This window comes from Poecilia formosa, unplaced genomic scaffold (assembly GCF_000485575.1).
Source record: "Poecilia formosa unplaced genomic scaffold, Poecilia_formosa-5.1.2 Scaffold36, whole genome shotgun sequence".
NCBI lineage: Eukaryota > Metazoa > Chordata > Actinopteri > Cyprinodontiformes > Poeciliidae > Poecilia > Poecilia formosa.
The window spans coordinates 2,069,844-2,093,526 of NW_006799975.1; the positions used below are offsets into that span (position 1 = coordinate 2,069,844).

The 23,683-nt window shown below is 40.5% G+C and overlaps 2 protein-coding genes and 1 long non-coding RNA gene across 4 annotated transcripts in view; 1 reads left to right on the top strand and 2 right to left on the bottom strand.

Moving 5' to 3' along the window:
• ncalda (neurocalcin delta a) overlaps positions 1-3,941 on the top strand; it is a 40,964-nt gene extending 37,023 nt beyond the window's left edge. The window contains exons 4-5 of the mRNA XM_007550462.2: positions 1-116; positions 2,183-3,941. Coding sequence (XP_007550524.1) covers positions 1-94 — 94 coding nt within the window. The 3' untranslated portion in view covers positions 95-116; positions 2,183-3,941. The remainder of the gene's footprint in view (positions 117-2,182) is intronic.
• LOC103136977 (grainyhead-like protein 2 homolog) lies at positions 2,790-22,991 on the bottom strand. 2 transcript variants are annotated; one of them, XM_016670654.1, is made up of 16 exons: positions 22,891-22,991; positions 22,583-22,723; positions 21,922-22,108; positions 19,958-20,386; positions 19,805-19,860; positions 17,795-18,011; positions 17,602-17,713; positions 15,225-15,319; positions 8,333-8,491; positions 8,167-8,224; positions 7,301-7,440; positions 7,168-7,205; positions 6,874-6,959; positions 6,698-6,783; positions 6,536-6,600; positions 5,067-5,181 (listed from the first exon to the last, which is right to left on the bottom strand). In XM_016670654.1, the coding sequence occupies exons 2-16, from the start codon at positions 22,594-22,596 to the stop codon at positions 5,067-5,069; spliced, it is 1,857 nt and encodes a 618-aa protein (XP_016526140.1). In that variant the 5' UTR covers positions 22,597-22,723; positions 22,891-22,991. The 2 variants fall into 2 exon arrangements, with proteins under 2 accessions (XP_007550523.1, XP_016526140.1); XM_007550461.2 differs by having other exon boundaries at positions 2,790-5,181; positions 22,583-22,960.
• LOC107836042 (uncharacterized) lies at positions 13,560-14,419 on the bottom strand. Its single transcript, XR_001661898.1, has 2 exons — positions 14,030-14,419; positions 13,560-13,996 (listed from the first exon to the last, which is right to left on the bottom strand). It is a non-coding gene; the product is annotated as an uncharacterized LOC107836042 (long non-coding RNA).
• Positions 22,992-23,683: the final 692 nt, after the last annotated feature.

Below are 23,683 nucleotides of genomic sequence, written 5' to 3' on the forward strand. Positions count from 1 at the left end.
ACTGTCTTTGGAAGAGTTCATCAAAGGAGCAAAAAGCGACCCGTCCATCGTCCGCCTGCTGCAGTGCGACCCCAGCAGCGCCGGCCAGTTCTAAACCCGAGGCAGCTCCGCGATCTGTAAGCCTAACTCTCCATCAGTCTCTTCCACTAAAAGTTCATTTGAGGCAGTTAGAGGACAGGTGATGAAGAGCAGAAACGCCTCATGGGTTCAGAGTCGTGCAAACCTGACTGCGGTGCTGATGTAACCGAGGCAGGGCAGAGGTCCAGCCTCACAGGCTGTTCTCTTCTCCCACGAAGCCTGGTTCCTCCCCGGCAGCCAGCCCTGCTGGTGTGGGAGGGCTCAGCTGCAGCGCTGTAGGAGGTGACCTGGTAGGCTGGAGATAAACCTGCAGAAAAATCGATTTAAAGCCCTTAAATGTCATTTATAGACATTTGTGAAATGTTACTTTATTGGATTAAAAGTGTATTGGTTCAGTTTTATTTTAAAGTTATATTTTCACCATCTCTGCTTAGAAAGACAGGTGTAGGTTGGTCAGATTCACGTTTTCTGTAGCGTATTGTAAAAGTTTCCCAGATTCCAGCCTAACAAATGGTGAACACTGCAAAAACACAAAATCTCACCAAGTAATTTTTTTATCTGGTTTATAGTGTAAATAAGACAAAAGTAACATACAAATAACTTTTCAGCAGATTAAAGGTCAGTGGTGTCCAAACCTTTTGCCCACGAGGCCAAAACTGGCAAATGGAAACTACTTGCAGGCTGCAAAATTCATTCACTTTAAAATGCAAAAAGGAGTTTATTGTGATTTTTCTCCTTTTAAACTTTACCTACTTGAAAGTAAACACCATTTTTATGAAATCTATAAATCCTTAATGATCCAAAACGTAAACAATAAACTTTGGACTGTTGCCTTATTAAAAGAAAAACGAAAAAACAATTTACAAATGTTTGGGGTCGTAAGTTGTTTTCTATTTTGTTAGTAAGTTTTTTTACCGTTGTTGACTCGTTGTCATGGGGCCAATCAAAATCATTTCAAGGGCTACAAATGGCCCTCGTGCCACACTGTGGACACCAATAATATATCAGCTTTTTTAAAGTAAACAGTAACTTAATAATGATTACAAATACTAGCTCCACTGGCAGATTATTTTACTTTTAACATGTGAAAAATGTCTTGTAAGTGAAATAATTTCCCAGCTGAACTGCTTTTTTATCCATGTTGAGGAATTATTTACTTAAAACAAGCTCCTACAACTTGCTGAAAACTTACTTCTGGGTTAGTTTTTCCTCTATTTCAAATGTGCTAAAGTAGAAAGTAGATCAACAATAATTGAAGAATTAGTTTTTGCATTGAAAGACATTTTGTTATTTCTCCAACGCTGAATGAAAAAAAAAAAAAAAAAACGCTGTGTGGAGAAAAAAAAAGAGAGTTGCTTTTTATGCAGCTCCTTTAACATAATGGGTTGAGTAGCACTTTTTAACAGTGTGTTTGGTGAGATATTACCTTCCACTCACTCAGGGTGAAGTGTGAGTTTGCTCTAACAGGTAGAGGGAAAGCGGTGTGACCTCAGTGTGAGTCAGTGGATTCCCAGCCGTGGTGATTAACACGAGGCCCACTTCCCAGAACTCACCGAGTGATGCTGCAGACCGACTGCAGCTTGGAGAAAGCATCCTGTCACTGCGCAATAACAACACACTGACATACAGCGTGTCATCTGAGCTCTGCATTAAAGGGACAGCACTCCTGATCTCCACTCATTTATTTTCTCCTAATAAAATGTTAAAATATACATATTTCTTTAACAGATTTCCACACATTATATAGATCGATTCCACACAGATGGTTGTTTGAAAGCCTTTATTTCTGTTATCGAAGGGGATTTTCCACTTACAAATGAAAACATGACATTTAAAATGACATTTAAAATGAGAATATTATATCCGACTAATAAAAAATTTAATACAGAATTATGAGTTCAGTGAAACCTGCTTTCAGGATGTCATTTTCAAAAGATAGTTTTAATTTGACAAAAAAAAAAAAGCACTGACGCTTGTCAGCAAGCGATGAAAGGGAAAAAATTCAGGAGGTGTGATTGGCTTTGCTAGACATGCAGATCCACACAGATATTAAAATAATCTGCGCACAGACACATTGACTGACTTGAGATTGTTTTCTTCACAGTGCTTCTTTGGGTGACTCTACATGCCTGTAACTCTGCACTATGGAGCAGACTGATGATGAAGAATGACAAGATAAAGATGAAGAAGAATCCAGGCCTTCAACATGTACTGAGGACTTTTTAAAGATGGCCGCAGGAGCCTAATTCATCGTTAATATTCCTTCTACGCCCCTCTCCCCAACCCACCAACTAAACAGCTGTCTGTCTGAAATCCAGGCAAAATCCACACCACTTCCGGTTACAGACCACCCTCACCGCCCCTTTCTGACTGTAATGAATCTCCTCAGTTCTCCTGTAGGCCTGTTAGAGTGTAGAGAAGGTTTACCGTAGGTTGTGTGTATATATGCAGTGTAAACTGGAGTCTCTGTATCAGTGTCTTTGCTTGGCTCTCTGTTCTCTCGAAACTTCCAGTTAGGTCCACACAGAGCGCCGCGTGCGACAGACTGAGCGCGTGCAGAAGAGGGAGAGAGAGAGAGAGATACAGCACGTGCTGTAGGTGAGCAAGAGAGGACCTGTGAAGTCTGTCCTTCGCTCACAATGAGTCCCGCTTTCATTTTCTTCTTTTCTACCGTAAGACATGTTTTTTTGTGTTTGTTTTGTTTTTGTTTTTAAACTTGATAGACTGTTTGTTTTATATATCGTGCTGGAACGGACACATCGCGTAACATTATGCTACTATGCATATGCTCCCGGATCCGTACTTAGACTTTGTGACGAGCGTCCCTCTCCCTCCGTCTGTTCCTTTATGTTTTATTTTTGAAATATTGGAAGTAAGAGCACAGGAAGTGCTGGTGCGCTCGAGCTTCTCACACAACACACACCTTAGTCTTTCCAGGTGTTTCGAGTACAGTGTAGGTATTTCTTTTGAAGTGCACCTAAGCTCATTGAGCAATTCCATGTAGTCCAGAACGTTCGCTTCCGAACAAAGTTGTGGTGAAATAATAATAATGAAAATAATAATAATAGAAGATGTTTATTTAAATGTCACCGGATATCAAGCATGCGGACCAGATTCTTTTATTTCGACTAAAAAGTGAGGCGCACAGAAACGCCTCACACTCTCTTTTAACTTGTTTAATGAAATGCTGCATGTAGTCGTTGGGTACACGGGCATGTAAACTAACACGACACGTTTGCATGTGACTTAGGCGCATGTGTGTTTATACTATAAGTTCATAGATACTCAAACTGCCAGCGGAACGACGGGCTGTTGGTCAGACATCGAGCGCGTCCCACCGGATGCGTGCGGGAGGTTTCGCTCGGATTTATCGCCTCCGTCTCCTCGCTCGGCTTCGCCCTGCGTTCAGGAGGAGAGTCTGAGCAGGATCCACCTGAAGCCGCCCCGTGAATGTAACCGAGCATCGAGAAGCTTTGAATGTTCAGAAAAATGCTAAAGAAGACCAGCAGAGAATTCGAACTACTGCAACGATGCTGTCACAATGTGTCGCTTTTACTGTTTTTTATAAATGTACACGGAGAAGCTTTTCTTACAAAAGGAAAAAAAAAAAAAGAAATGCGTCAGGTGTAATATTTCTGTCAAATACAAATTAGCGAATTGTGATCAAGTGCCAAATAAAAACAAAACAGTATTGTATAAATTTATACTATGGGATGGTTATATGTTGAACAAAATGTTTGTAATTGTTGAATTTTGTAGGTTTTGTAAGGTATCCTGTATTTTAGTGACTGACGTTTTGAAACACAGGATTCTCTTATTTTTTCTTCTTTTTTTGGTCAATTAAAAGGCAAGAATTAAATCTATGGCATACTGCGTGCACATATTCATGTGGTGTGTGTGTGGTTCATTTTTGTTTCATTAAATTGTGATTCTGTCTTACATTGGACGTAAAAACCCAAGCATTTTTGTTCAAATGTCAGGCTTTTATAATGTAAAAACAATTGAACTGAGATCATTTATTGTGCGTTTCACCTCTCACGCGACCTTTGACCTGCACAACAGAAATGCGTCACCGTGGCTACGGTGTTCTTTTGGTCACATGCGGTGTCGTTTTTCGTACTGAACGTAGCTTTTGGAACTATGGCCACAATGATCAACGTTGTCATCAGACCAGAACATGTTTCTGTGGAACTTCAAAGGTGTTTTAACTAGGACTGCACCGATAGCAGCTTACTATATTTATATGGTACTCCAATCCAAAGGAAATAATCAGAAAAATTCAAGGCTTAGATTAAAAATCTCTGATCTGAAATCGCAGAAAGTTGTATAAACCTCTTCAGTTTGGAGCAAATATAAATAATGTTGGAAAGAACCCAGGAAAAAAAACTATCTTTACTGCTATCATGTCATTTTAAAATTCTGAGACATCTATTTACAACTCGCATGCAAACTTTTGACATGCCAAAAAAACAATACAATCTGAATAAATTCAGAGCAAACTAAAACAAGGAAAAACATAGAAACTACTTTCTAGAGACATCGTGTACAGCTGTAAACATAGAAAATGTGCCTCAACCATGAATAATGCTATGCTAGATCACATTACATCAGCAGACGAGGCGCCAACAGCAGACCTCACTAGTGTTTATTGTGTTCATCCTGTGGAACCTCAGCAAACCAGCATGTTGCTTTATGTAGATCTGGAATATTACCGGCTCCAACGGAATAAAAAGACGGTTCAGAAAGCAACTGCTACAAGGTAACATTCGTATACCGAATGTTTTGGCTCTTTGTATAAAAAATCTCCTCTTAACCAGGCAGCCTGGCTAAGACTACCGCGTGGCGTTCAGGGAACTCTGCTTGGTGCAGTTCTTTACGGTTACCTGCAACGCTTGTGAGTGTCCACCCAGTTCTGTTGCCTCACTCAGCAGGTATCTTCTCTGTCCATATAATGTAATGACTGAATACAGCACTGAGGCTGACGGAGGTCAGATTTCTGACAGGGTGACGTGAAACGAGTCGGCTGAGCTCTCCAAGGCGAGGATGAAGGTGTCCTCGTTGGAGTAGTGCTGGATGATGTTGTTGTCCATGTTCACCAGGACCCTGTGGTTCATGAAAACAATGAATGCTGTTAAAAACGGAAGAGACTACAGAATACAGAGCCAGAGTTATAGCTAATACCTTACTTCCTGGTTATGCCGTTATATATATTAACTTTATCAAAATGTTTTTGCCCAGCTTGGAATTAATTTAAAAACCTTACATAATATGGTAGCCATTTAGTTTTTAATCCTCACCACTAGTTTTCAGTTCCAGTCCAACTCAAAACAAGACATGTCCACATCAGTCCCCATTTTTAGGACAAATTAGCAAAACATAGCATGATAACATGCATACGTAATCATGTAGCGGCTGTTAGAAACAGATGTAATGGTGTGCTACATTTTTACTCTGAAGTCAAAATTTCCAAGTCCTAAGTCACATAATCTGAGTAAAATCCCCAGAAGTTGAAATCCTGATTTGAAAAGCTAATATCCAATATGGCTGCCAAATAAATAGCAGATAGCTGCATTAAAACCCTATTTATTTGCAGTTCCCTCACTTTGTACATTATAAAATCAGTCACACACATATCTCTAATGAACATGTTGCTACAGTACTTAAGCATGTAAGATATAGAGAGAGTCACTGCTACGGATTTGTATTGCTAACTGTAGTTAGCACAACAATTAGCAAACTGACGATTTTGGGGACAATATCAAGTAATAGCTTTCATTTTGTTGGTCAAACTGTATCAGTTAGCAAAAAGACAAGGAATAAAATAAGTAACTGTTACTTTTCATTTCAATTTGCCATGTATCCAATTGTGACTTAAGAAGTTACAACTTCAAGTTCTGAATGTTAGCATCTGTAGACACGTTGTCGTTTCTAGCACTTTAATAAACAATCTGCTGTGGTGTTCTGTTAGTTTGACTTAACTTTGTAAACACCAGAAAATATGCTTTCCTACAAATTAAAATAGAAATATCCTAAATTATGTAGTTTCATTGAAATATTAGTTACTGTATACCCAAAGCATAAGCTTATGGATCCAACTTTCATCCTACACACAACTACATTAATACTTTTGGATATTATGCTGCAATAGCAGTTTATTATGCTGTTACGTCATGTTGATGCAGCTTTATTGACCATTTTTAGCTTGTTGCATACTTGAAATCACACTTTCATTTACATTCTCCACTGCAATGGCAATCATGTTTGTATAAACACAGCAATTATGTTTTCCTCAATGTTATATTAATTATTTTGGTGGAAGAAAAGCGACCTTTTGAAACCTTAAGTTTATATTACTTTTCATTAGTATGTGTTTTGCTTTCACAAGCGAAAGCTGATACTTCCCTATGGTTAACCACATGTCATCAATCGGACGTCTTGTGTCTGTGAACTTTCTCACCCTTTTTTGCTTTTCTGATAAACTTTAGTGATCTTCTCAACAGGCACTGTGTATTTCTCAGAAATCTGTCAAGATAAAGTAAAAAACACATTAAAAGTATTCCAGGTCCAGATGAAGCGTTCCACATTTCAACCATTGAACATCAAGAGGCTGATCACTCACCGCCTCCATCAGTGCTCTGAGGGTTGGGGCATGCAGCATTAAGGCATCAAACACCTCATCACACTCCTTCCTCACATACAGCAGAACTAGAACAGAATGAGAAAAGCAAAACTTTTTTAAAAAATGGAATAAACTATATTTGAAACAAAAACAAGAATCTGACTGGGATTATTCACCTTTCCGTTCAGGCTCCACTTTGGACTTCTTGGGCTGCGGTGGGCAGATCTCTTCTTGACTTGACATCGTCTTCTTAGGCAGCCCTCTGATGAACACATGAACAGACAAACAGCCCAGAATGTTAATACTTGATTTGAAAATCAACTATTTAGAACTCAGACAAATGTTTTTGTTTCCAGTCTTTCCTGTCGCGCCACATTTCAGGACAACACATCTTAACAGTCGAACACAAACCCTCTGTGTCATACTGAGCTGCAGCAGGCAGGATGTCTAACAGAACCAGTGATGCTCACCTCTCCACAAGAACCTCATCAGTGCTGACGGCAAACACCTGCAGGAAGCGTCAGAAAGAAGTGAGAAGCGCTCGCCCAGACGGAGGCGGCGAGCGTCACGGCGGATGTGTCAGCAAATCGACTGGATTCTCACCTGCCCCGCTCTCTGCAGGTTCCCGAAGTGGACATCGGGGATGAACAGGACTGGCTGGGAGTCCAGGTCCAGTATGCTTTTGAACAGCGTGCTTTCAGCCCTCCTGATGGGGGAGCTCGGCCCCAAGCTGCTGTTCTTTCCTAATTAAGAGAGGCAGACAGAGAGAGAAAGAGAGCTCAGCATTTGTTTTTAAGCAAACTCTTAAAGGGGTGGGAATGTGTTTTTCAGACACTGAGCTATTAAACAGCACTAACAAGTAACTATTTTAACTTCAGTTGTTATAAAAATGCTATATGTATCAAAAATGACTGAAAAAATGTTTGACTTTGTAACTTAACACCTTGAAATTAGGTTTCTGTCTCTTTAAAAATTCTTGTTCTGTCTTTCTTAAACTCCGCCTTCAGGAAGTGGTCAAATGGTCCCTCTGTTCACCCTTAGACGTTTTTACCAGCATTCCACTGAGAAGTAGCTTCTATAATGAGCTCAGCAGATGCGCAGTTCCAACAAGTGTTTGCTAATTGCTGCTGGATAGTCTGAAGGATCTGAGAGGAGGAATTCTGGGGAAGTGCGGCTCTGTGAGGCAGAAGCAGAGGAGCTGCACTGCCTTCGAGACGCCATTTAGCATTTTTCACAGCTGAATGGTTGCCATGGAGATTAAAGGACTTCTCAAACATGCATGAAAGAATCAAAGCATGTTTTTGATGAGGGGATAAAATTAGAACACGATGTAAAGCTCAAAAAAGTCGGCTTTAGGTAATACTGCCCCTCTAAAGTATCGTACAAACATTTGCTTCCATAAAAAAAATGTTTGCCAATATCATTTTACATCAAATGAGCTTAAGTTAGGACAAAACAACATGCATCACCTTTTATCCTCCTCCTTAGCTGCTTCTTCTCCTCATCGCGTAGCTTCCTCTCAGCTCCCTGCAGTGGGGGGAGGAGAGGGGAAACAGTAATTAAAAGAACGATTCCACCCGGGTCCAGTCAGTCACGCTGAACAGTCAGCTCCCGTTGCCCTTGACCTTCCCTCACCTTGTCACAGAAGACCTTGATCTGAGCGAAGGCCCTGTGGACGGGCCGGCTGCTGCAGCTGTTGTAGCTGTAGGTGTCGATCTGGATTATCAGAGGCATGCCCTTCACTCCCTTCTGAGACGAGAAGTCTGTGCTCAGACAGTTGACAGAGATAAAGACCTGAAGGACAGAAAGACAAAAAAAAAAAAACTACGTCAGACCTTAAACCACGATCAGACCGTTGAGCTGCTGCTGATGGTGGACAGGTGAACACTTGAAGTATCTTCTTTTAAAACACCTGGGAAGAGTTCTGATAAATTAAAGAGAGATGATATTTTTTCCTGTTTCAGCTTCCCTTCATTGGCTCCCTGTTAAATCCATGATTCTCCTTTTCACATATATAATAATCACCTCCATCATACATCAGAGATGTGATTGGTCCGTATGTTCCCAACAGAGCACTTTGCTCTCAGACTGCAGGTTTATGCTGGTTCCTAGAGCTTCTAAAGGGAGAATGGGAGACGGAGCCTTTAGTTCTCAGACTCCCAGTTTTAGTCCATGAGGCAGACACCCAGTCTACTTCCACAACCAGGCTTAAAACTTTCCTTTTTTTGATAAAGCTTATAGAAGTATGCTGCTGTAGACTGAAAGAAAGACTGACCACTTTTCCTCATTATGCTACATTCTCCTACGTCTCTCCAATTTTGCATATTTCAGCCTTTAACTTGATGTTTTCTCTGCAACATAATTGCAGTGGCGATTGTGCGGCCCGAGTCAGAACTGTGTTTATTTAAACTGGATCATCTGAAAAGATGATCTTGACACTTCCTGGTGTTTATGATGGCTATACCTGATTACTGTCACAACTGCTCCTGAGTAAACCCAGATCACTATCACAGCCTCTGCTTTCAGGCCTAAACAACAGCTCTACAGATGTTCACAACTGTTGTTTAAACGCAGGTTGCATTGATAGAAGGACGGAGAGATAAACATAAAGGCAGTGCTTGGTGGAAGGCATCTCTTGGATACAAGAACCTGGTTGATAAAAAGTTTGTTTTAGTTAGGCTTCTATTTTGAAAGTTCTAACCCCTCTCTGTTGAGATCAACTTCCTGAAGGTAAGATTGACGAACTGCACAACCTAATGGCTTCACCTGGTGGGACTTCCCTATTCGTCCACAGGACCCAAAGGAACCTGCCTCCATTGGAGCCAATTTGGTGATTATGCAGCCCTCAGATGTTTACACCAGGAACACATGTGACATGTGTTTATGTTTTATAATACAACCACCAGTAGGTGGCTTTTATTTGATTTCCCTATTTTGTCTGCAACACATCAGCTGATGATCTTCACTCGACTTTTTTCAGGGATGCCTCAGAAACTGCAACTCAATCATGATCCTTCCTGGTGCTCATTCTGAGTGTAGCAGCTCATCATGCAAATCCAGACGATTTGCTGGCCTTGATGTGTGTCAAAATACATTCAAATCAGATCGTTCCTTCTGGGCTCTTACCTCAGGGAGTAACGCTTTTCCTCTGCAAGCCGAGTTAACATGAAAAGCAGCATGTAGACTGTTTGTCTTCTTCTTCGAACGTTACGTTTAAGTTTTAAGGAGGTTTTTTTTTTTTACCGTTAATCATGGTGAGATGATTGAGAACTGGTTCTCAATTCCTATGTCGTCAATCCCACCTCAGCAAAACGAGGAGCCCTGGTTCTACACCATCACAACCAGGGTCCCTCCCTCCCATCAAGAATGTACCAAAGAGTCATCTCTTCCAAGAATACCTCATCTGACTAACCTTTAACACATCTGACTCACATCTGCAACTCCTTACATGTTAGCCTTAAAGCCTGCCAACATGTGCCATCACAGTCTTAGTCCTCCCTTAAGTACCATTTCCCCACACTTGATCAGATAAAAACCACCTGGTTGACAATGCCATGGCACTTTGAGCTCTCTCGGTAAACACCTCTCTGTTTATAGTTGGTATGCAGGTAAAAAGAAAAGGAAAGTGGGAAGAAATCCACGGTCCGTGTCTGGACACGTTGGAGAGCTAGCAGGATGAGTGGGATGTGACAGGAGTTTCTTTCTTCCTCCCAAAGGCAGAAAGAAAGAAACATTCATCTGTTCCACCGGTGTTGGGACTGTGTAGGCTGCTTGGGTCGCTCCCTACTGATAAAGTTATTCTGCCAAGTACAGACAAGAGAAAACCACGTTTCTGTGACTGCCAGTCCATCACAGTTGTTCTCCGTGACTGCGTTAACACCCTTGCCTTGAATCTAAAAGGTAACGCAGCAGACGGCCAGGTACTGTTATTCAATCCACAGACAGACTCCATTTTAAAAAATGTGAAGTTTTGACAGTTGCTAGGTGAGTGTTAACATAACCCCAACATGTAAAGACCTCTGCAATGCCATTAGAGAAGCAGCTGTTGCTAACCATCATTAAGCTAACGCTAATGTGGCTGCTGGTCTTCCAAGGAGTGAACGTTCCAGAACGTTCCCTGCAGCATTGTTTGGAGAAGCTGCTAAAAACCCCAAGAGCTCCATAATTACCCCTGAAGTCATGATGAGGTCAGAGTACCGGTAGCTAATCTGACAGCTAGAATAAACTACATTATAGTGGTAGTGTTCATGAGTTTAGGATTTATCAGTCTTATGAATAAAATCTAAAAAAAAAAGTCAGTGTTAAGGTTGAGGCAGCTCCCTTAATACACTCACATCATCCAGAAGTATTCACATCACTGCACTTTTTCCGTATTTTGATTCGTTTTGCTACATTATTCCAGATTGTGTCTAATTAATCTCATTCTTCAAAATTCTACACTCAAATGCCCCATTATGGTAAGGCAGAAAAAACTGTTTTTGAGTGTTTTGCAAATTTATTAATAACAGAAAACCAAGACATAACATTTAGCCTTTGTTTAATAATTTGTTGATCCACCTAAGCAGCAATTGCAACCTCAAGTTTGTTTGAATGCGATGCCACAACACACTTAGCACACCTATTGTTAGGCAGATAACCATTATATTGGTGGAGACCAAATTAAATTCCTGAGACTATCTTCCACTACCGTCTCCAAACTGACCTGAAGAGAATCTGAAAACTGCGGCAGTCTGTGATCCAGCAGCAGATGCAGTTGTTACATGTGTTGGAACCTCTTTTTTTTTTTTTCCCCCAAGTCGTGAAGCAAGAACAGTCTGTTCACGTAAACCTCTAATCATTTTTAAAAAAAATATCAAAGTCTTGTAACGTATCCACGACTTACATCAGACTTCGCGAAATAGAAGAAAGCAGTAAGCGTGTGTGAGAGGTTGAGTGTGAGAGGTGTGTGTGTGTGTGTGTGTGTGTGTGAGAGCATCGACAGGTTTGATGAGTGGAAAAAAATGTTCCATGAGAACCCAGAAAGTTTGTATTCTCTGGTCAAATTAGAGCAAAGCCACAAAACTGGCATATCAGCAGGATAATTACTATAACAGAATGGCTGAAAACAAAACTAAAAATTTTTTAAAAAGAAATCAATGTCTAGTCAAAACCCAGATCTCAAAATGTGTCTGAATTTGAAGAGAGTTGTGAAGAACCAAATGTCTTCAAACTTCAACATGTTGCAGCAATGTCTTTAAATAAACTAGCTCCAAAAATTATCTGCAACAAACTCATAAAGCAAACAACTAAAGAGAGAAATTACTGTTAGAACTGGGTTTATTAACCGATACTCTGCTGGCTGTTATAGAAACAAAGTTATATTTTATTGATAAAAGCAGAGTTTTTTTTTTTTTGTCAGTCATCGACAAATAAATCAGTTGTTTTCTTGTGAATCTGTGAGTGATTTAGTGCACAGTGATGACAGAAGGTCACAGTGTCATTAAGTGAACAGGAACAGTTCACAGAGCCATCCAGACAAGCCCCACTTCTCATAAATCTCACATTTTGGAGAGGTGGAGGGAGGCATGGAAAAAAAAAAAGCCTCAATTTCAAAGACTTCAAATAAAATCAACATGTTGGTTCAACTTCTAAAACTCAAACCACACCCAAAAAAAAAAAACAGAAAAATCACAGTTCGGCCCCGGCAGAGTACAGTGTAAATACTCCTCCACGCGGCTGTCTCACAAATTTACCTACATGGAGGAACATATTCTCATGACTGATGCCAAATCGCATAAACTGAACACAAACACCAGTAGATTTTTCCAGTAAAACGGGACGGGCGGCTTGAGCAAACAGGTCGGCGGAGATGGATAACGGTTAGGTGAGCTCTCACCACGGCTCAGCGATCACTTTCCCACTGCGCCGCATCAACAGCGTCGTGCCCCAACCTGCAGAGGTGAGGGCTGATTTCTGTGAAAGCCTAAAGCGCAAATGGGCCTCCTACACAGCTCCGCCGATTCCCACCTCCACCGACCCAAGCCATTTACAGTTCCTCCACCAGCGCCACATGCGTTGCTGCCAGCATCAGTGGAAGTGTGTGTGTGTGTGTGTGTGTGTGTGTGTGTTTGTTTGTAATACCTTGTGGGGACGATTTTCCTGACATATGCTACGTTGTGGGGACCAATCGCTCCTCGTGGGGACCTGAGCCTGGTCCCCACGAGGGGAAACCCTGTTTTTGGGTCAGGGGTCAGAGTTAGGGCTAAGGTATGAATTGAGTTTTGGTTAGGGTTAGGGTTAGGTATGTGATGGTTAGGGTTAGGAAAAGGGTAAAGGTAAGGTTTAGGCTGTAGAAATTAGTAGAAATGAATGGAAATCAATGGAAAGTCCCCACAAAGATAGCAAAACAAACGTGTGTGTGTGTGTGTGTGAGTGTGTGAGTGTGAGTTTCTGAGTGCAGGAGGGTTGCTGTGTTTGTGTGAGGGCGCTCAAATGCCCTCGTAAAAAGTGGAAAGTTGAAGAGGACTCTGTGAAGTGGCAGTTCGGTGCCGTCCGCCACTCCGCCAGCCACAAAGCAAACACAAACACAAACATGCTGCTGGAAGACTCGCTAGCAATAAGGATGGAGCAGCCTGTTGCCTGGCAACAACAGACTGCGGCAAATAAATAAATAAAAAAAAGACTTGTGCCAAATAATGATCCCAAAACTCTAGATCAGAGATCAGTAATGTTTGCAAAGTGAAATCTGAAGAAGTAACTGCAGCAGATTTACACAGACAAGGTCTAGTCAAAACCCAGGGAAGGCTGGGCATGGCAGGGCTGTGGAAAAACAAATAATGTTGATCTAATGTGTTGACTTAAAGATTCGAAGACTTCATTTTGAGTAGAAAGATTTAAAACGCACGCATACAGAAGTAGAAGCACTAAAGTCCGAGGATGTTTTTTACTGATATAATAATGACATTAACTGGCAGTCACACTGAGTAATAACATGGGTGAAATAAATGCTTTGAGCAACTGGAAATTAATTTCACTCCAATTGCCACAGCAAAGCGTTTAAAAGATAAATCATAAGCTAAAAGATGTCAGAGTGCATGTTTTAATCATTTCATATTATTCAGAAAATAAGGAAGAAAAAAATACAAAGATGAAATCACAGAGCACTAACTCATTCCATCCTAACACAGTCATCATGGTGAATCTCACAGCCTTTACTGCAATACAGAAAATGAGGTCACATCCAAAGCGACACACGGTGGCCACACCTGGAACACACCTGGAACACACCTGGAATACACCTGGAATACACCTGGAACACACCTGGAATACACCTGGAACACACCTGGAATACACCGCTTCAACGGTTCTCACGATGGGAAAGTCAAAAGAAATCAGCCAAGATTTGGAAGAGAATTGATGAGCTGCACTAGTCTGACGAACAATTTATCAATGCTTGAAGGAGCTACGTTCACCTGTTCAAACATTACACAACAATCACGCCGCTCAGGAAGGACACGGGTTCTGTATTCCAGAGATGAACGGGTTCTGGTCCAAAATGTGCAAATCAACCCCAAAATAAAAGTTAAAACTTTGTGTAACCTTCAGCATCCGCAGTGAAACGTTTTCTGCAGCAGCACAAGCAGAAAAGCAGAAAGGCAGAAAGGCAGAAAGGCCGCTCAGCAACGAAGAAGCCATTACTCCAAAGAAAGAAAAAAACACATCGCGGTTTGTAAATTAGCACAGAAACGTTTGAGCCAAAGACATTAATAAATAAATATCTGACATATTCTTTTGTCATTATTGTGGCATTTAGAAAATAGTTATAATTCTGGTAATTCTAACTGATTTAAAATAAGAGAAGTTTAGTCTAGTGAGATTAAAAAAAAAAAACTGTGTGTGTGTCCAGTTATTCAGGGTATGTAAACTTCTGGTTTCAGCTGTACCTCATAATCAATTTTTTTCAGCTATAATATGAAATAAGAAAATGCTGATAATTAAAGTATCCTGTCTCAGATGGAACCACTTGTGCAATCATGTTCACTAAGCAGTAGAAGAACACGGTACAGTGAACACATGAGGGGAGCGCTGCAGCAGAAACCTGCCGAAAACCAGCAGAGCGCAGTGAAGGCGTGTGGGAAACTGTAAATATTTACAGTCAAACCTGCAAAGCCGCAATTGCCAGTCTGCGTTTCTGCACAGCCGTTTAAAGAGTGACGCTCGGCCCGAGTGTGAGAGGACGGGGTCACTGCTGCTGGCCGCAGACTGCCTGCAAATATGGCTTCTGTGTTCATCCAAGTGAAATTAAAGTGGAACGTCTGTAGTAGGCTGTACAAAATGTTTTTTTGTTGTTGTTGTTTTTTGTTTTTTTGCTTTTACATGCTCAACAATAAGCTCAACATGGAATAGTTTAATGAATGGAACTGAAAATGGATCTGTAATTCATGTGAGATCTGACAGATGGACATATTGGACTGCATGTCGTCGTGGTAATCGGCCGGGTTCTGAAAACTTCAAATCCCAGCATGCCTCTGCTGCTGTTGACTCTTACCTTGGCTTCTTCGCTCACATCCCAGGTGAAAGACACGGCGTTGTAGGCGATTTCCTCTACGTTCCCAATGGTGCTGAAGCTCTCCTTGTAGTCGGCTGGATGCAAAGACAGGAAACACAAGAGAACCGTTTCAGATGGGGAGCTCCGGGGCAGACATCCATCTGTCGTCATTTTTAATATTTCAATGCAATCTCAAAATTACAACCAGGGGAATCTAACCTAAAAGCTCTTTAAAGTCGAAAATGATTATGATTTAAAACCTTATTTTTGGGATGTTTTATCCAAAAAGCTGTACTGGACAGGGATGCGACAATGTGAAAATTTGAGTTGATACCAATGTACGATGTTAATATTGTTGTTATGACCGATAACTGAGATATGTATGTTTTTATATATATAGATTTATACACACAGAGATAGATATAGTTAGATTTAGATACAGATATATTTTCCTACCCTTTCAACATTGTAAAATCACCAACACACTGACACTGCTACAGCTAAACACTCCACAGTCACATGACCAAACGAATACCAAATGACCAATCAAAACAAACAGCAACAAGGTGGAAATCAATATCAGTTGATAATAACAAACGTTTTTCTTTTTTCTTTCTTTTTTTTTTTACCCAGGAGTAGAAAGTGAAAATTATCACTATATATTTGGTCTGTGGGTTTTTCTATGAAGTATTGTTTTACCACTTTATTAATCCGCCGTTCCAATGTTTTAATAAGAAATTTATCAGCAAAATATTACCCAGCAACAAGAGGACCTGCCGGATGGTTCTGTTCTATAACCTGGGCCAAAAAGGAACAAGAGGGAAATATATTTAACCTCTGGATGAATATGGAGAGCAGTGAATAGTTAAGGAGGAGAAAATCCTATTTTACAGCTTGTTTAAGGTTAAATTGATTAACTGGAATATTTCAAAGGGTTTTGTGGGTGAAAGGGAAGATTACATTATACAGCAGTATAAAGTCAACACTTCATTCCATCAATGAAACAACATGGTGGTGACATCATGGATTCAACTGGAGTATTTCCCAGATTTTTCAAAATTCCACAAATTGAAAACACATTGTTTAACCAAAAACTTTCAAATTCACCAGTTCAGCAGACAAAATAATCAAAATATATTGGTACTTAATATTTTTGTGAAGCTTGAAAATATAAAGTTTATTAATCTATTTGACTAAACGAACCTTCTGAACTTTCCTGAACTCATAAACTCTGCAGGTTGTTTAGCAGTTCGCCAAAACAATCTGCAGAGTTTATGAGTTCAACAACTTTTGTTCCTCCTCTTATCCTCTTATCTTACATGCAGTATCTCCGAGTAATCAGAATCTGATGCGCAAATATTTTCACTTCTTAATCCGACTTCCAACTAAAAAAATTAATAAATAAAACCATCCCAGCACGCCCCGGTCACGTATTAATTTCCACTCTCTTACCCACTGTGCAGCAAGTCCATGCCAGCAGCGTTAGTGGCGTGAACTTGCCACACACAGAAAAACCCACTAGTGGATGACAGATCTGGTTCATTCCTGAGTTTTTAGGCCGCAGGTTGAGGCCTGCCTCTTTAATGATCATACAGGATATGGCCGCTATCCAGGCCTGCACTCATCTCTCCGTAACGTCTATGCAAATGCAGCCCCACTGGCTGTCTGTTCACATGACTCCTGTGGGAATCGAACATCAACTGTTATTCTGTTATTCAAATCTAATCCGGTTTTACCGCACAGCAGGTGGAGGGATTCTCTGTCAGGTGTGCCGCCTGATCCCACCTTGTTTTTCTTGTAGAGTAAGGGGGGGAAGTTAGCGGTTCCTGAGAGTAATAGCTAATGCTAACCCAGGGGTGGGCAACTCCAGGCCTCGAGGGCCGGTCTCCTGCAACTTTTAGATGTGTCTCAACTTCAACACACCTGAGTCAAATAATGAGGTCATTAGCAGGACTCTGGAGAACCTGACTGCATTTAGGAGGCAGTTCAGCTGTTGGATTCAAGTGTGTTGGGCAAGGGAGACATCCAAGAGTTGCAGGACACCGGCCCTCGAGGACCAGGATTGCCCATCCCTGTGTTAACCTGTGTAAAAAAAAATATATATATATATATATACTGCTCAAAAAAATAAAGGGAACATTTCACTTTAATTTTGTGTGTGGCTCCAAATCCAGGCCTCCATTGGTTAATATATTTGATTTCCATTGATGATTTTTGTGTGATTTTGTTGTCAGCACATTCAACTTTGTACAGAACAAAGTATTCAATGAGAATATTTCATTCATTCAGATCTAGGATGTGTTATTTGAGTGTTCCCTTTATTTTTTTGAGCAGTGTATATGTATGTATATATAAAAAACAAATTAAATCCTCTTACCAATATCCAGCACCCTTTGCTTCGCAGTATGTTGTCTGGAATGCCAGTACTTCCAGTTCTTCAGCTGGTCATCTCTGGACTTGTCCTCCCCAAACACCACCATGATCACACTCTGCGTGATGAAACACAGTCAAGCAGCGTGACGAGGGCCGAGCGCGTCGAGCTTTTAGCCGGGACTCTGAGGATCCCTCACCTGCACCACAGTGTCCCGCTGCAGGTCGGAACCTCCCAGAGAGGCGCGCCGCTCGCCGCTGGAAGCCGGGCCCCTGGGCTGACAGTGGGCCGACCTGTAGCCGCTGTCGGACAGAGACAAGGCGTAGAACTGGCCCCGGTTCAGGTAGGCCATGGGGCCGTCTCCTTGGCGCGGCCGCAGCGACATGTTGGCCTCCAGGCTGTAGGTGAAGCAGTCTCTGCAAGACATTGAGTTGTCAAATCCTTCAACTGTTTTTGTCATAACAGTTTACGAACAGGTCAAGGTAGTGAACATATGGAAAGGTTTTTAATAATAATTGAAATCATGTGGTTTGTATTCCACTCTAAGGCTGGAGCTGACGATTAGTTTAGCAATCAGTTACTCTACCAATTATTCTGATGATTAATCGAAACAAAAAACAAATCTGCAGATTTTTCATTTAACCACTCAAGCTTTTTTATACAATGTTAGAAAAGCATCAAAAGATGTAAATAAACAATTCAATTCATTTTCTAAAACTGAGAAAATAAAGATTTTATTGCCTAAAATACAACAGCATTCCATTAGCGAACGCCTGGGTTGTTTGTAGCAAAGGATGAATCTGCAGCTAAAACACTAAGATACTGAGATAACTTCTACAACATCATTACTGAGGGCTGCAACTAACTAGAAATGTAGTAATCTATTATTCTATCAGTTAATTAGATTTTACAAATTGGAACATTCTGCAGATTTTTCATTTAGCCACTTAAGTTTTTTTAGACAATATTGGAAATACATTAAAAGACGCAAATAAACAAATAATTCGATCCATTTCTTGAATAAGAAAACTGCCCAAAATGAAAAAATGTAGCGTTTCATTAATGAATGTTTGATCATCTGTAGTAAAGGATGAACCTGCAGCTAAAAAAATCTTTCCAACATCAACATGTGAAAAGCTCAGGCCTGAACATCAATACAGTGAAGAGCTGACCTGGTGTTTATGGTTCTAGTCAGAACTGGTGATTGGAGATGAAAACAGGAAATCACTGGAAATAAAGAAAAGGGATAAAAAAAAAACCTGTTGGATTCTCCACATGGCTGGAGACCAACCAGTAAGAGCGAACAGAAAACCGTTTTCATCTCTGAAAAGGAAATGTGCAACGTTTCTCACAAAAACTTTTATTTTGCCATTATTTGAGATACGCCTGCAAATTTAGTGTCCCAATTTGACACTTCTAAAACTCTTCAAACAATGAAGGACGTGAACAAGTTTTCTATCCATTTGTTCCTCTAAAATAAATGGAATTGATTTCAATTCCCTTTGGGATTAATAACGTATTTTTGAATTTGAACTTGAAAAGGAGGAGGGACAAAAACAGTTACAGATGGTAGGTGATCCAGTGTTTGTTCTGCTCCAGAACAAACACTGTTTGTAGATTTAAGAAGTTCAACCTGTTTAGGAAATTCATCTGAAGCAAAGAATGTTAGAAAACCTGGACTGGATGAGGTTTTCTTTCACGTCCTGAAACTAAACTGGAAATGATACTGACAGTAAACCAGTCACAATAAGCAATTCATTAATTAATCTTGTAATTAATTATAATTAACTTGATCATTTCCATTGTGAGGATGAATATTTTCTGAAGGGTAATTTTTTTTGCAGAGACTTCATAATTCATTTTATTCATGGTTTCACTTGTGTTTTTAATTTCTGTTTTATTTATTGTTTTTGGCTCTCATGTTTCATTTTGGATATTTAAAATATATCTTCAAGTTCCAGTGTTTAGTGATCTTTACAAAATTAAAGTTTACTGATGTTTGAGAAACTAAACTTGCATTATTATGTCGTTAATGTATTTCTTGAGACGGTCTCAAAAAATAACAAACACCCAATATTACAGTTTATCACAATAATTTCTGGAACATTTTACCACCCAGTAATTTTTGTCATCATGGCAGGCCTATCTGACAGGCTGATTCATTTAAGCCTTTAGTACCAGAAGGTTATGTCTGAACATAAAGTCTCACATTGGTAGTTGATGGAGGGATGGGTCGACTCGTGAAGATCGACTTCTGTGATAAATCTGTAACAAACAAAGAAAGCAGGTGTGTTTTGAAACAACGGAAAGTAGAGCAGAAGACAGGGAACACAGAACTCGTATGCAGGAAGCGGCACCTGACCTCTTCATCCCGTGGTTCCTCATACGTGCTGTCCGGAGGGCTGCTCTGCTCGTCCTTTTGGTACCCAGAGGGCGATAAGTCGTAGCAGCTCTGCTCGTAAAGCATCCTCAGCTGCTCTCTGGGTTCCTCCAGGTGGGAACTTAAAACCGGAGTGGACGCCTGGGACTCCGTCTTCACCAGGGCGAGAGGAGCACAGCCACCGCCGCCTCTACCATCTCCTCCTCTGGTGTCCGAGGCAACGGCGGCAGCGGCACGCTTGGAGCCGTGGTGTTCCGCTGCAGAGCCGTTCAGGGAGAGGTTCACCGGCATGGACCTCAGGGCCTGGCTGTGGTGATCCAGGACTTCCGGGACGCCATAGGCGTTGGACACAGCAGCGGAGGGATCCGGGGGCGGGACACCGCCGGACGAGCGCTTCCTCTCTCTAGGAACCTGAATGGATTTAAGGCAACAGAAAAGATAAGAACTAAAACCTGAAGTCATTACCAAGACCCACACAAAGACAGAAGGGGAAAAAATTATGTATGAAAGTCTAAAGTCATTCTCGTTAAAATGACAGATTATTGTGATATTAAATAGTAAGAGATCATTTCTGACCTTTTTTTCACTTCCCTTTCACTTCTAGTCACCACACTGTTACCAACTCAGCGACTTTTAGGCTATATTTAGCAACAATCCAGAGAAAGACGATAAAATTCAATAGCGGTCTAAATCAGAATCGGCCAGTAAGGCTTTTTAAAGATCGGTAAAGAAAACTGTAATCAGTTCAAACCTAATCATTCATGTTGAGGATTAGTCACTACACACACAGTAAATAGGAGTACATACACACCTGCTACATTTAAAATTCCTCTGATAACAACAAATAACGTCTGACTGTTCTAGTTCAATTTTAATGAAGAAATTAGAGGGACTGCATTGTCAAATACAAATTAGTCTGAAGAAAAGTGATAAATGTACTTCAGTGAAGTAAATCAGGTGTTGTGGTTGTTGGAACTGAAACTGAAGCACACATACAGTTTTCTCAAATCTCCACTTTGGCTGGGCTTTTTATAAGTAATTGAGTTTCTGTGTGTATGAAAGGCCAAAAAGGTTATAGTTAACATTAAAAGAAATAAATAATATGTATTTGTATTTATATACAGATTGAAAGGAATCATTTTGGTCACAACGTTTTTGAGATGCCAACCTGGCATTTTAAAAGGATGCGTCTAGATTTTTTATATTCCATGCTCTTGCAAAATTAGAGTGTGGATTTTTGGTACATTTTGTGTACCTAAAATCAATTACCTCCAAATAATAATAATAATAATAATAATAATAATAAAGTCTCCACCATCTGAGGTTTGTGTCGCTGCTGTAGTTTGATAGTTTCAGTTATAATTTAACATTTGATAAATGTAACTCTCCAGACATCAAAATAAACACAAGAAATTAAATGGAAGTGCTGTAAATTGATCATAATTTATGCGATCTGTAAAAGTTACCCATTACTTTACACATGGACAGCACATATGGTTAAATTGCTCAGGGATTTTCAAAATGAAACACGGAAAACATCTGAAAAAATGCAGACACGTAATATTGAAACAAGAATTCTGAAATATTTACCTGTCAATGTTTGACATTCAACCTTTCACTAACTTTAGACTTTATAAGTGCTGTCCATGTGCAAGACAAGAGTGAACTCTTCTTTAGTCTTTAGATTTTTGGCACATTTATTGTGCAAGTGAAACAATCTCTGAAGCAAACCAGACGTTTTTGATACTACACAAACGTCCATTAGTGGAGATCATGAATTCCCAGTAGAAGGGATACTAAAGTAACTTCCCCCAATGGGATCTTGCAAAATTTTTGCACTCTCTCTGTCAAAAGTACATCTTTTTCATCCCTTAAATGTCAATTAATTATCAAAAATGCACTTTTTTTTTTTACACTATTTTACGTGCAAAGCCGTTCTTTCTGACCTTGTAGTAGTCATACAGCAGCCCCAGAGCTGCCACACTGTCCTCATCTCCATTAATGCTCATCATGGCCTTGGTAGCGGCGATCAGAGGGTTCTCCAGGTAGTTCTTCCATGCCTCATCCTCGCTGCTGAACACTCTGCGGGGGGCCACCGACATTTCATTTGGCACCACCACTACCAGCCGTTTACTGTTGAGGGATGGGAAAGTAGGAAGAGACGGAGAGCGTTGGGTGTCAGATCAAAGTCAATCTGTCAACACGGGAAAACAGTCTGTGGAGCCAACAGGCATGCCTCAGGCTGTTTCTCACCAAACTTCTGTCTGATTGGGTGAACAGGGTGCATTTCAGATGGGCTAAGAACACAAACTATGACTGTAAATCATATTTTTTGTCACACACAATACTCAAAAGATAACCATAAAAAACATCTTCGTTTGAGAATTTGCTATCATTTAGAATCAGAAAAAAGCTTTAGCAACCAACACATCTTATGTTGCACTTAAAACAACGCGGTTTTCCTCCCTCCCCCCAGTAAGCTAGGTTCTAGTTGTGCTTAATTATCTAAATATTGATGGGGTTTTATTAGTACTACGCCTGAATTTCAAACCAGCGTGTAAAAAAAAAGAAAAAAAAATAGAAGTAACATTAATGACTTTGTCTTACCTATCCAGGTCCATGTTTGCACTCTGTAGTAATTTCTTTGGACTGGCGCGAGAAACCGGCCTTTCGAGTTGGATCGGGTCACTTTGTTTGGGGCTCTTCAAACTTCGGCAGCCTGGGCCCCTGACGCTGTCTCTGAGGAGGCTCCCGATGAAAACAGCCAACAGAAGAGTCAGTAATCTTACCAGCTATACCGTGGTCCAATGTCCATCTTATTACAGTCAAGTTAAAAAAAAACAACAACACCAACAAAACATCAAACTGACTTCATTAAGAAGAAAAACTTGTGTATAACTGGACAGGGTTTATACTTAGTTGCGAGGGATAAAAGTGTTCAATGCAGCACCTAAAGAGGCAGGACGAATGAGGAAACGGGGATGGCTTCGCTGATTGGTCAAACGACTCCATACAGGTGGTGCATTCTTGTTCCTATTGGTGGATTCACAGACGAGAGGGTTGACTTAAAAAGGACAGGGAAGCGATGCACGTTTATTATTTATGTGGTTTAAGGAAATAACTCAGAAAACAATAAAAACCAGCTGGTTTACATGGAATAAGTTTTAATTCTGGATTAACACTTATTGGTCCTTTGAGGGATAATTACAAATTTTATTTTTGCATAACTTTGGGTGTGTTGGTGCAAAGAATATCAAATAGCATTCTTGCATTCTTGCATTCTCTGCAGTATTTTTTATGTAGCTGACAGTATGGACACTCTGAGGAAGCACAAAAACAACTACAAGAATGTAAGACAAGTTGTCATGCTAAGCATCTTTATTAAAAATAAAATAACATATATAAAAACTGGGTGGCACAGTTGGTATCACTGTTGCCTTGCAGCAAGAAGGTCCTGGGTTCAATTCCTGGCCTGGGGTCTTTCTACATGGAGTTTCCATGTTCTCCCTGTGTATGCTGGGTTCTCTCCAGATACTCTGGCTTCCTCCCACAGTGTAAAAAATATGACTATCAGGTTAATTGGCCTTTCCAATTGTCCCTAGTTGTGTGTGTGCATTGTTGTTTGTCCTGTCTGTCTCTGTGTTGCCCTGCAACAGACTGGTGACCTGTCCAGGGTGTACCCTGCCTCTTGCCCAAAACATTTGCTGG